The sequence below is a fragment of the Palaemon carinicauda genome, chromosome 9, assembly GCF_036898095.1.
Source record: "Palaemon carinicauda isolate YSFRI2023 chromosome 9, ASM3689809v2, whole genome shotgun sequence".
NCBI lineage: Eukaryota > Metazoa > Arthropoda > Malacostraca > Decapoda > Palaemonidae > Palaemon > Palaemon carinicauda.
This window is the reverse complement of record NC_090733.1, coordinates 64,690,859-64,703,165: the sequence shown is the minus strand read 5'-3', so window position 1 is coordinate 64,703,165 and position 12,307 is coordinate 64,690,859. Positions and strand designations below refer to the sequence as shown.

The following is a 12,307-nucleotide window of genomic DNA, read 5'->3' as shown; positions in this document are numbered from 1 at the left end:
ATGGAAAGAATAATGATAGAAATAACACCCAGAGAAAGAAAAAGAGCATCATGGATACAAAAACAAACTAAAGTAAAGCATATTCTAACAACATGTAATAAAACGAAATGGACATGGGTAGGACATATATTGAAAATAACAGATAATAGAAGGACATTAAAAATAACAGAATGGGTCCTTGGAGATTGCAAAACAAGCAGGGGAAAGAAGAGGAGACGATGGATTAACAAACTAAGAAAGTTTGCGGGTGTGGACTGGCATAGAAAGACGTAAGTGGAAAAACATGTATAAGGACTTGGTTCTATAGTGGACTAGTAACATCTGATGATGATGATGATGATGATGATTATGATATATGAAGTATTCTCTTCAAGCTTTAATTCGAATAATCTACTTTTTATGTAACTCGTGCATGATTGATTTTAGTTACCTTTTCCGTTTTCTTATTTGTTTGTTGTATGATTTATTGAGTTACCCTCCTTATTTTCTATCCTATCTATCGTGATTCTCAACTCAAGATATCATGACAGTTAAATTTCTACAGAAGTCTTATATGTTCAATGGCTTTTATTTTTTACCTTTATATTCTAAGATAAATTATATAGTGATCTTTAATATATTTTGTGCATTGAAATTTGTTTATTTTATTTACTATTCTTTACAAAATTTTCAAGTGTGTTGACTAAGAAATTTATTGTGTGACACAGAACTTTTTTTCCGAATTTTCTTTTATTAAATTATTTATGATATATGCGAGAAAGTTGAGGTATATACATAGGTATGTTCCCTTGTAGCCGTAAGTTTACACCTTGTATTCTGTATAAACACCCATGAAGACCTGGTGCTACAGAGTTAAGTAACTTTTTTTCGCGTTTGATATTATTACATTTTAGGGGAGCCAGGAACTGAAGACAAACACAAAACTTAGAGGACAGGAAATCAACTACTTTATTAGCCGCTAGGTGGCGTACACAAAGTTATCAGTTAAGGTTTCACACATGTATTCTGCAAGGCATCATACAACATCCCCCTTTCTTGGAAAGGAACAAAAGTATCAAAACTTGGTCAATACCATAAAATGCGAAACCTCTGGGAGAGTATCATGTAAAGGACATGATAACCAAATGCAAAATTCTCCGGGGAATTATGTGGATAATACAAATTAACTGAATGTGGTTTAAAGGGTTTCAATTCAAAATATTATCAGGAAGTATTTGTGTACCTTAGCTAATACTTTCTAGATTCATTTGACAGAGGAAAATGATCATGATTTATGGGTAAGACAGATTAAGGTCAAAAGTTCAATCAGTACGCAATTCTTATATGGTAAAAAAAAACATAGTATTTACTGGCTGGATGGGGTAGACTGCCCATGCTAGCTGACTGGCTATCAATGATGGTTTATTCTGCCATCAGTATAAATAGCTCAGTGCCTACACATTTATATTTGTGTGATAAGTCGTTGGGTAGGTTTCGTCAGTCTGTTAGAGTGGCGGGTTGGTTGTTGATTGATTGCTGATGTTCGGCCTCGAGTTTGAGCTGGCGAAACCTTAGACGGTGTGGCGACATTTCCAGCGGGGATGGTCTGAGCTGCTGTTGTCTCGGGAGGAGTTTGCGGTTCCGTTGGCCATGCGTCATCCTCAGTGGTGTTTCCGAGCCAAGCAGGGCTACTTGGGGAATCGGAGAATGTGACATGACGCAGACGCAAGAGCACACGATTTCGACGTAGAGCTCGGCCGGTGTTGTCGCAAGTGATGGTGTAAGATCTTGGCTCTGGGCCATATCCAATGACGGTACCGGGAGACCACGTTTTGCGAGCGGCGTCCTGGTAGAAGATAGGTTGGTTCGGTAGGAGTGCAGGCAACTCCTTGCTGTGTTCATTGTATCGTTCTTGGCTCGCTTCCTGCCTACTTGCTTGATATTCGTCAAACTTGTTATTGCTAGGTGTGCGGTTGCATGCGGGCAGGGTTGTTTGTAGCTTCTGTCGGAAGAGAATTTCCGTGGGTGATGGGAGCTGAGGACCGAGGGGTGTCGTATGGTAGGCTAACATTGCCCTATCTGTGTCCTCTGCAGATTTACGGATAAGTGCCTTCACGCTACGGATGGCACGCTCGATAAATCCATGGGATTTCAGATGTAACGGGGAGCTGCTTATATGCGTAACATTGTATGATTTGAGCAAATCTTGGAAGGGTTGTCCGATAAACTGCGGGCCATTATCGGTGATGATTGTACTGGGTATACCGAGTAACGAGAATGTGCTGCTAGTCAGCTGAGCGACTGTTCTGCTTCTAGAGTCAACACATAGTTGGTGAATGACGGGAAACTTGGAGTAGTAGTCGGCTTTAATCACATAGTTCCGGTCATTTACGGTAAACAAGTCCATGCCGAGGGTGTGCCACGGTTGGTTCAGGAGGTTTGGAGTGATGGCTTCCATGGGCTCCTTGGGTTGTGAGGCTTGGAATGTCTGGCATTGTTGGCACTGATTGACGAGTTGTTCGATATCGCGGTTAATACCTGGCCAGAAGAAACACATCCGCGTGATGCCTTAGTGACCTTCTTGAATAGTTTCGAGGTACTGTGTACGCAGACTTTCCGGGACCACGAGCTGTTCACCCTTGATCGTAAGACCGTTTTCGATACTGAGTTCGTCACGATATGGCCAATATTTACGGATCTCGGCAGGCAAGTCTCTCTGCTTCTCGGGAAATCCGCTGATGATATACTTCTGCAGTAGTATGAGTTCGTCGTCACTAGCTGTTGCGCCTCTGAGTTCCGCTAGCTTGTTGTTGCTGAACTGTACATAGCACACTTTGATATTCAAGTCTATCGGCTTGTCGGCGCCGTGTTTTGGGAGTCGCGATAAGCTGTCGGGCAAAGTCATCTCCCTCCCGGGTTTGTACTTTATATTGTAATCGTAGCGCTGAAGTCGCAGGAACATCCGTTGTAGCCATGCTGGGGCGGCAGTTAAGTTCTTCTTACTGATCATTTCGAGTGGTTTGTGATCAGACTCGATGACAAATGGTTTGCCGTAAATGTATGTATGGAAACGTTCGGCACCGAAGACGCATGCCAATAGTTCATGTTCAATGTTGGCGTAGTGCATTTCGATGTCTGTAAGACTTTTCGATGCAAAAGCGATAGGTCGGCCATCTTGAAGTAGTGCTGCACCAAGAGCTCCTTGACTCGCGTCTACTTGGATTACAGACAGCTTTGACTGGTCAAAGTAAGTGAGAGATCCTGCTTGGCAGATAAGCTGTTTTACAGACATGAAGGCTTCGTCGTGTTCAGGATGCCACTGGAAATCAATGTCCTTTTGAAGTAACTTGCGCAGCGGGGCGGTGTGGTCACTTAGGTTAGGTACGAACGGTGCCAGATGGTTCGCTATTCCGAGGAACGATTGTAGTTCACTGATAGAAGTCGACGCTTTGAGCTGAGCGATGGCTTGGACTTTGACTGGGTCAGGTCGGACTCCACTTTTGGAATAGATGTTGCCAAAGAATTGTACCTCTGACACGGATATTGCGCATTTCCCGGGGTTGAACACGAGTCCTCTCTCTCTAGTTCGATTGAAAAGTGTGGATAGTCTCTCAGAATGCTCTGCTGGTGTGGATGCGTATACAATAATATCGTCCGCAATGGACACAACGCCGGGTAGCCCTTGCAAGATCTCGTCCATCCCTCGCTGAAACAGATCCTGACTTACATTGAGTCCAAAGGGGAGCCTTCGGAAGCAGTACCTCCCGAATGGGCTATTGAATGTGGTCAGCAGCTGGCTGTCATGGTCGAGTGGGATGCACCAGTAGCCATGCTTTGCATCGAGCTTGCTGAAAACTGTTGCACCAGCAAAAACATGTGTTAGTTCTTCCACAGTCGGCGTGTGGTGTTGACCTCTCTTTAGAGCACGGTTGAGGTCTTTTGGATCCAAGCATATTCTGAGAGATCCATCGGGTTTTGTCACATATGTAATACTGGACACCCAATCGGTGGGTTCCGCTACGGGACGGATTACTTCAAGACCCACCATACGATCAAGTTCGCTTTTGATCTGCTCGCGTAGTTGAATGGGCGCTCGTCTCGGCGGGTGTCTTACTGGGTTTGCGTCATCCTTCAGAGTTAGTTTCTGCTCAGAGCTGAATTTACCGATACCCTCGAACCAGTCAGGGAAGTGTCTTTTCATGTTTTCCAATGAGGTATAACGCACACTACTGTCGGATTGAGTAACGGCACAGTTAAGCGTGACTAGACCGAGTTTCGTGCACATGGTTAGACCAAAAATAACAGGACCATCGGTCTCGACCACATAGAACTCACAGTTTGCCCATTTATTTTCGGCAAATTTGCACGGCAGTACGACAGTACCGTGCTGGCGGATGACGGTTCTGTTGTAGGCGGTGAGCGTCGTCTTGGACGGAGTTGTAGATGTCGGGATGCCATCCGAGTTGACATAGTGAGGGAATATGTTACGGAATGTCCTGAGTGGAAGGATGTTACTCTGCGCACCTGTGTCGACCTTCCCGCGCAAGTTTGTCGTGCGATCAGGGTACGGCTCGATTTTTAGCGATGCGTAAGCTTCCGATCTGTTGGCATCATTGTTCACTACATTGAAAGACATGCTTTCAAAGTCACTGCTCAGGTCGTACGTATTCACCGCGCTAACTTGGCGGTCGAATCGCTGTTGCAGCTTTGGCTGTGATTGGTTCGCATTTGCGCTTGACTGCGATCGGCTGTTCTGAGGTTTGGAGCGTACACTAGACTTAGAACGGGCTCCCTTAGTGTTTTGACAAGCCTTTGCCCAGTGACCCATTTTCGAACACAGTTTACACATATCATCTACGGCGGGACAGTCCTTGCGGTCATGTGGTTTTCCGCCACAGAAAAAACAGTTTTTTGCTTTCGGACGCCTCTTGTGTCTCGACTTCGCCTTCTGAAGGGAGTCGATGGATTTGTTGACGTGCCCCAATTGTTGTAGCTGGGCCTGCGTTGCCTCAAAAGTTCTCGCAAGATCGATTGCTTTGTCAAGCGTGAGTTGTTTCAGATCTTGGTCCAAGAGCTTTTTTCTTACTGCGACATGTGCTGTACCTTTGATAACCTGGTCGATGAGGTTATCTTCAAGGTTGTTTCCTTCAAAATTGCATCGTTGAGCCTGCACCTTGAGACGGTTGATATAGCTGTCAATCGGCTCCTCCTGCCGCTGTATGAGTTCGCGCAGCTGGAAATGGGCGAGCCTGAAGTTGGACTTGGGCTCAAAATAGTTAACAAACGCTTCCCACACATCGGTCGGACTGGAACGTTGCTCATCCGTGAGGTGAGTCCAGTTGTCAAAAATCTCTACCGCTTGAGGCCCCATCCAGAGGAGTATGTAGTTTACTATCTCTGGCCCCTGTTTGCAAGTGTAGGTGGGAGTGGCAAGGATCAGTTCGCAATATCTTCTGAAAGTTTTGAATGAATGTGGCAAGTTGGAACCTTGCCAATAAAAGCTGAGTGGCTTTATGCCCATCAAGTCATTTGTGAATACATATGTTGGGTTGCCCCCTACCGCACCTGGGTCATCATCCCCCATCTTCGGGGACTAAGAATGTCACAGTTCACAGGTAAAGACAAGTATAGAAAGGTCACTGAAGCCAAATGTTCAGGTTTTTTCAGATGGCGGCATCCATAAAACTCACGTGGTCCAGGATCTGGGGTGGTTGATGGTCTGCCACAGTGGCTAGGCGTGATGGCAGGGCCTCTAAGTCGTTGAGAAAGATGGCTGGGATCTTATTCACACATTGATAGTTCGTTTGGCGTGTAAATCACTCACTCGCTGCCACCATATTACATTTTAGGGGAGCCAGGAACTGAAGACAAACACGAAACTTAGAGGACAGGAAATCAACTACTTTATTAGCCGCTAGGTGGCATACACAAAGTTATCAGTTAAGGTTTCACACATGTATTCTGCAAGGCATCATACAACAGATATGACACCTTCAGAAAAGGTAGGCCTAGATCCCAAAGCATCATTTTTTTTTCATTAGTCTGGAGAGAGATGTGAGCACTTGTCTCTTTCAAACTACTAATGAAGCCTTGAGTGCCATGCTGAACGTTTATGGGGACCCTTATGGTCCGTTCTCAATAAACCCTTCATCGCCTCGCGCTTCCTGAAACCCTAGAAGCCTCTTGAATCAGTAGCAGTGACAGGAATCCTATCTTCTCATCTTTGCCGAGTAACAGAGGAGTCATAAGGGCGTACCCTACAAACAAAATGTTTTGCCCTCTTCAATACCTAGCCTGAATCACATATGAGATATGCAATCAGAATCATGATTGAGCTAATAAGGTGTGAACATGTGGTAACATATCACCCTTAGTTAATAAATGAATAAGCAATTTAATTTAATAATAGATCACTGTCTAGCTTAGAACATTCAGGCATAGGTGCAGAGCTGGACTGTAACCTTATGTCTATTGTGTTGTTTTTAAAGGTTTGTGCTGTATTTGATTTCTTTTTTATAATACTAATGGACATTGGTCACGATTTAATTGGTTGTAGTCTACGTGTTGACTAATTCACAGGACCAATGAGGAAACATTTTATTAACCATTCCCGTTATGTTTTACGTCGTTTTGACTAACCCTTAGTTTCAGCATTGAATTTTGCACATCCTGTTAAGATGCCTTTATAAAAATAGTTTAATTTGTAAGAATAAAGAAATGAGATAGGTAAAGGGAATCTCTGATTTTTATTAAACCAATTTTGATTTTCCTTACTTTTCTTCTAGGTGTTACAGAGTCTAAATGAAATAATGATGTGAATTTCTAATCATACTTATATAGATTCTAATGGATTCGTCCGTCAAAGACAATGAAAATATTTTTAGGCCCCAATCACAATTGTTTTAAGTATTTTTGAGTTAAGAAAAATGAGTCCTAGATGGTTGGTTGTGAATATAAAATAAAAGTGTACTTATTAAAATTTCTGTGCTGCTTATGTGAAAGTTCCTCATTCTGAAGTTATGCCCTAATCAGATTTTAGAGCATCATAACTAATACAGTACTGCTCCCTATCACATTCTTACATTATTGTCTTTTCATTTCATTATTATCCAGCATTCTCAGTTAGGGTGTACTACCCTATGCTAGCTGTAGTACCTGAACACTGAGGAAGTGCTTTGTCATTGCTGTGATCCCTATGACACCTTCTCAGAAATCTCCTATTGGCTTTGTGAGCAAAGGGACGACCCAATACAGTATGATGTCCACAAATCATACCTCTGGAACAGTACTCTCCATTACCAGCTAGCTGTATAGACAAGATTTTTCCTCTCTCAACAACTGTTTTCAGATCAAAAGGCGTCAATAGCCCTTGGAAAAATTATCAGAATTGCTCGCTTTCAGCCTGTAGCAAATGGTTCTCCTCATGAAATAAACCTACTTTGAGTCCTTTAGGTACATTACCTGCCAGAACCTATGTGAGCCACCCTTCCCAATGTCAACACCTTGTTCAAGAAGGACCTGATGACTACAGTCAACTGTGCTACTACCACTAAGAAATGTACTACCGGATATCAATGTTTTGAAAACGTGCCATTAGCTAATTTCTTCTTTTTGCATGATTCGTGTTTTAAGGTATGCGTTCTGGTATAAACTAGCGCCCATTAATCCCTTCTTCCACGTTCAGTTTTAAGGACCTGACCCCGTCACTCTAAAACTGCTAATGTCCACCTGGTAGCGTCCAGCAGATCTGCTATCCACACCTACGGTTATAGGATGCTGACACTGTTGTTTGGCGGCACCCTTTACTAGTGGAATTTCCTCATTTCCGTTGTTACACTGCCTCTCATTGGTGAAGATTACCTCCCCCATTTCCACCTCTGGTTCAATGCTCAGTCTACACCAGCTCTTATTCGTCTAAACCCTTATCACCTGCTCCTTCTGACCTCGTTCTGCCTATAAACTGCTCCCCACTTTATATGCAGATGTCTTTTGGCCAGTACTACACCAGATGCCCACGGAACCGTGGTTATTCTTTTGAGCGCTTTTTATTTGAGCAATTGTTATATAGGCAGTTTTTTTAAGCGATCGTTTATTTAAGCGATCGTTTATTTAAGCGATGTATCTTTAGAGCTATTATTGTAAAGCGACACTTGTAAAGAAAAGAAATAAAAAAAATTATTTAGTCCAAACAGTTTTATTCAGTTCAGCAAAAATAAAACAATTTTATTTAGTCCTAACAATTTCTTTCTAAAAGTATACATTTTTATTTAGTTCAAATAAATGAATATATAAGAGAGCACAATAAAAATGAAATAAAAATAGATTGAAAGATATGAAAGCTGGATGAATTTCTGAAATCTTATTTGTTAATCTCAATATTGTAAGAACAACCTTGGAGATAGTCGAATAATGGCATATTGTTTCTCTATTGAAATAAACTCTTCAATGCCTTGATAACCCTTTTATAGCAAACTTTTTTATATAAAAGCCTTAAACCGGACAAAGTTTGTGCGAGAAAGACCTCCTGGAGTTTATTTTTGTTGGAGAGGGTGGTTATCAACTTCCAGATGGAGGGATGGACATATTGAAGAGAATTTTGGTATGCCAAGTGCCATGCTTCTACCGAGTTATTTGTTCTTGGTAGACCTTTGGATAATCTGTCATACATATTCCTCATAGAGGGTGGAAAGCAGGGTTGCCTTCTGCTTCGGCAGGTGTGTCTTCCTATGTAAACATCTTCAAAATAGTTGCAGATTGGTTACAGCTCATTTGTAAAGTTCTCCGTTAACTCATCAAATGCATCAGGTACATCATCTACTGATAAAAATGCTAATGCTAAGATAATTTCAATGTTCATTCATACATTTTCGTTAATTATGTAGCTGTTGTAAAGTCCAAATCGTTGAACATGTCTCCATACGTATTGTTAAGATGAAAGAAAATACCCCTTGAAAGCTTGAACCGAGGCAAGCTCAAAGTCTGTCCGTACAGAAAGTGGTTGCATATCATACTCTTCAGTGTTGTTTCTTACACCTTCCTAAACCTTCGGTAAGTATCCTTAGACTTGTTTGGCAATAATCCATATAGGAAAGGCAAAACATTATCTTGCACTAACTAGCACATGAACTGTAAACAGCTGATAAAAAAACCCGGACACTCTTTAAAAGTTCCGTCAATAAAGCACTGTTTATGTTCAGTCATTAATTTCACCATACGTTTTATCCCAAAAATTAGAATCCTCTCTTCATCTTCCACACCGAGTCAAATAGAAGAAACTGTTCCACTGAAAAAGTAACTGTAGGACAAATCCAGTTCTGGTACTCGTTGTTGGAGGTAAGTGCTGAACACGTCTTCACTTTCTGTTAAAAATAGCTGCTAAATTTTTATTTTTACCAACTTGCGTAGCTGCTTTTTGACTTAAGGTTTATACCTCATCCTGAATAATCTTGTGGGGCATATCTGCGGTAGCTGCGGCTTTTTCTTTCAACCGAGAGTGAACTTTCTTTACCTCAACCTTTGACGGATTTGGTAGGTGGCAATGTCCCCCTCTTACGCATAAAATTTCATCCGTACTAGATACAGCGCTGGTAATCAGCCGACCTTTACATCCTTTTACGGTGCAATGCCAATTTATGGTAGTCTTGTGTTCTTTGTCTTTGCGGTACAGATATCCGGTACAGATATCCGTTTTAAGATACAAGTTTTCCATCGTTTTTTAAGCTGTCTACAAATTCTATTATGGGTGTAGAGGAAAACTTTCAAGCTCAAAGTGAACTGAAAATATTTACATAGTCTAACTTGAAATTGGTATCAAAACTTTTAAAACGAACTTCTATTTCAAACAACTACTATCGTCTTAAACACGTTGTTCCAAAGCAAATAGGTGAAAACTACATGTTATTTTTAAACAACTACTATCGTTATTAAATACATCGTTCTATTGTACTTAAATGCCTAGCTTCTAATCTTAAATAAGTAATTCTGATTTTTTTTATCGGTCTTAAATGAATCGCTCCAACGTACTTCGCTCTTTTGCAGATATCGCTCAAAGAATATCGCTCTATCAATTATCGCATAAGAGTATGAGTGCCCCACGGTACCTGCCAAGCAAGGTATCTATTACTATATGAAGATGAAGGGGCCTTGTATTTACAAGATTCAGACGTTTGGTCCCAGACTGTTTGACAGCTGCTAAATGCATATTTGCCAAAATGGAAAAATTTGCCTTTGTCAAAAGGTTTCATGGCTATGTTCGTTGCCCCTACACATCATCTGGAAAAAGGATGAATCCCTAAGCCCTTGTGGGGGTTACAAGCATCTTAAGATGTAGACAGAAGCAAACCAGTACTGCTGACATCAGCACCTACCTTCACAGGGCTAAAGTATTTTCTACCCTTCACCTCCTTTGCCACATACACTTTCAATTACCATTGCTTTGGCTTTCGTAATGCAAGGGCCTCATTTCAATGATCCATGGAAGATATCTTTGGGGGACTTTCCCTTTGGCATATGTTATGCAGATGATATACTGATATTTTCCCCATCCAAAGAAAACTAGCTATGTCACCTACACATTGTCCTTGACTACCTACAGCAGAATGGCCTTGTAGTTAGGTATGACTAGTTAAGATGCAAAGGAAGTGGCATTTTTGATTCATCACATCATTCTAGAGGATGTTCACCCCCTCCCTGAAAAGATATCAGCAGTAAAGAAGCTCCCCATGCCACCAACCATCAAAGCACTGCAGGAGTTCTTGGGAATGATGAACTACGCTTATTGCCACCAGTTCTTGCCAGCCATTGCCACGACTTTTGACCCGCTCTATGATTCCCTCATGAGAAAACACAAAAACCTGAGGTGGGACCCCTTTAGAAGGCAACCTTCTACAACACAAAGAAAGTCCTATCTGCTACTATTCTCACCTTTCTTGTACCAACTGTATCCCTACTACTTTCCACTGATGCCAGTGACGTTGTTGTAGGGCCAATACCTAAACAAATGATCAACAGTCCATCCCACCCATTTGTCTTCTACAGTAGAAACTTTTCAAGGCAGAATCAAGCTACCCTACCTTATACTGCAAACTACTGAGTTTATATGTGACTGTCCATCCCTTCTGCCACTTCCTAGAATATATGTCCTTATTCAAACGAACTATGTGCTCCTTGTGCATGCCTTACTTGATAGTCTGATGCTTGGTCTGGTCATCAGCGCCATCTCTCTGCCATTCTGAATACAACTCTACCATTCAACACATAACTGACTCTCATCACAAACACCCTTTCCAGAAATACACTGACTGCCATCCACCTTTGAAAGGATTACAAGGCCTTAGCAGAAACCTAAAAAAAGGACCCCGAGTATCAAACATTCAGGACTTTCATGTTTCTTCATTGTAAGGAAGTCACTTTCCTCTGTGACATCATTACTCGTAGGTCACACCTATGGATACTTGTCTTCATACACCTAGAGGTTTTCAAATTAATCCATTGCCTCTCACAACACTTTTGTGTATTTTCTGCACAGCTACTGAAGTCAAAGTTCATATGTCATGGGATTACTCAAGATCTCATCGCATTGATATATAGATTCGGGTTTGGGTTCTTTTCATCAACCTCATCGTCGTTTTTTCCACATTCACGTTGGTGTGGTTGGCTCCCTACCAACATTACAAGAACAGCGTCACCTTTTCACTATCATCAATCACTCCATTCACTAGCCTAAAACCCCCCCCATGCAAGATGCAACATCCGCCTCATGTACTGTTGCCTTATTTTCTAGATGGATAACAAGATTCAATATTCCAGAACATTACTACCAATAGGGTTACCAGTTTTACCTTATAGTTGTGATTATCCTTTGGCAACCCAGCCAACAACAGAATGGTGAAACATTTCCATTGTACTCTCAAAGTAGCTTTGATGTCCCGTTGTACCGACTCCAACTGATTTCTACAACTTCTCTATGTCCTCCTCAGAAGGACCACTTCCAAGGACACCATAGAGGTCTCAGCACCTGAAATGGTATTTGATGACCTGAATTTTTTCTGTCTGCTACCTCCTCCAATGTCGTCTTCCAACGTTTTAGGAGAAATCTACCTCCTGTCAACAGATTTACAAGCCCTCAGCAAAGCAGCACACAGGAAAACTTTCTTACTGTAGCACACAACTTTTTTGCACTGATGCTACTAAGCCACTGCTTACGCTTCTCTATACAAGACTATTCCTTGTCATCATTCGTACTCTGAAAGCTTCCATCCTCACATTTGGGGAAAAGAAAATTGTATCACCATTGACCACCTGACAACTGCTTATCTTCTGCAAGACA

The 12,307-nt window shown here is 41.8% G+C and overlaps 1 protein-coding gene across 1 annotated transcript; it reads right to left on the bottom strand.

Moving 5' to 3' along the window:
* Positions 1–2,548: 2,548 nt before the first annotated feature.
* LOC137646458 (uncharacterized) lies at positions 2,549–5,563 on the bottom strand. Its single transcript, XM_068379560.1, has one exon. The coding sequence runs from the start codon at positions 5,561–5,563 to the stop codon at positions 2,549–2,551; it is 3,015 nt and encodes a 1,004-aa protein (XP_068235661.1).
* Between the last annotated feature and the right edge of the window lie 6,744 nt (positions 5,564–12,307).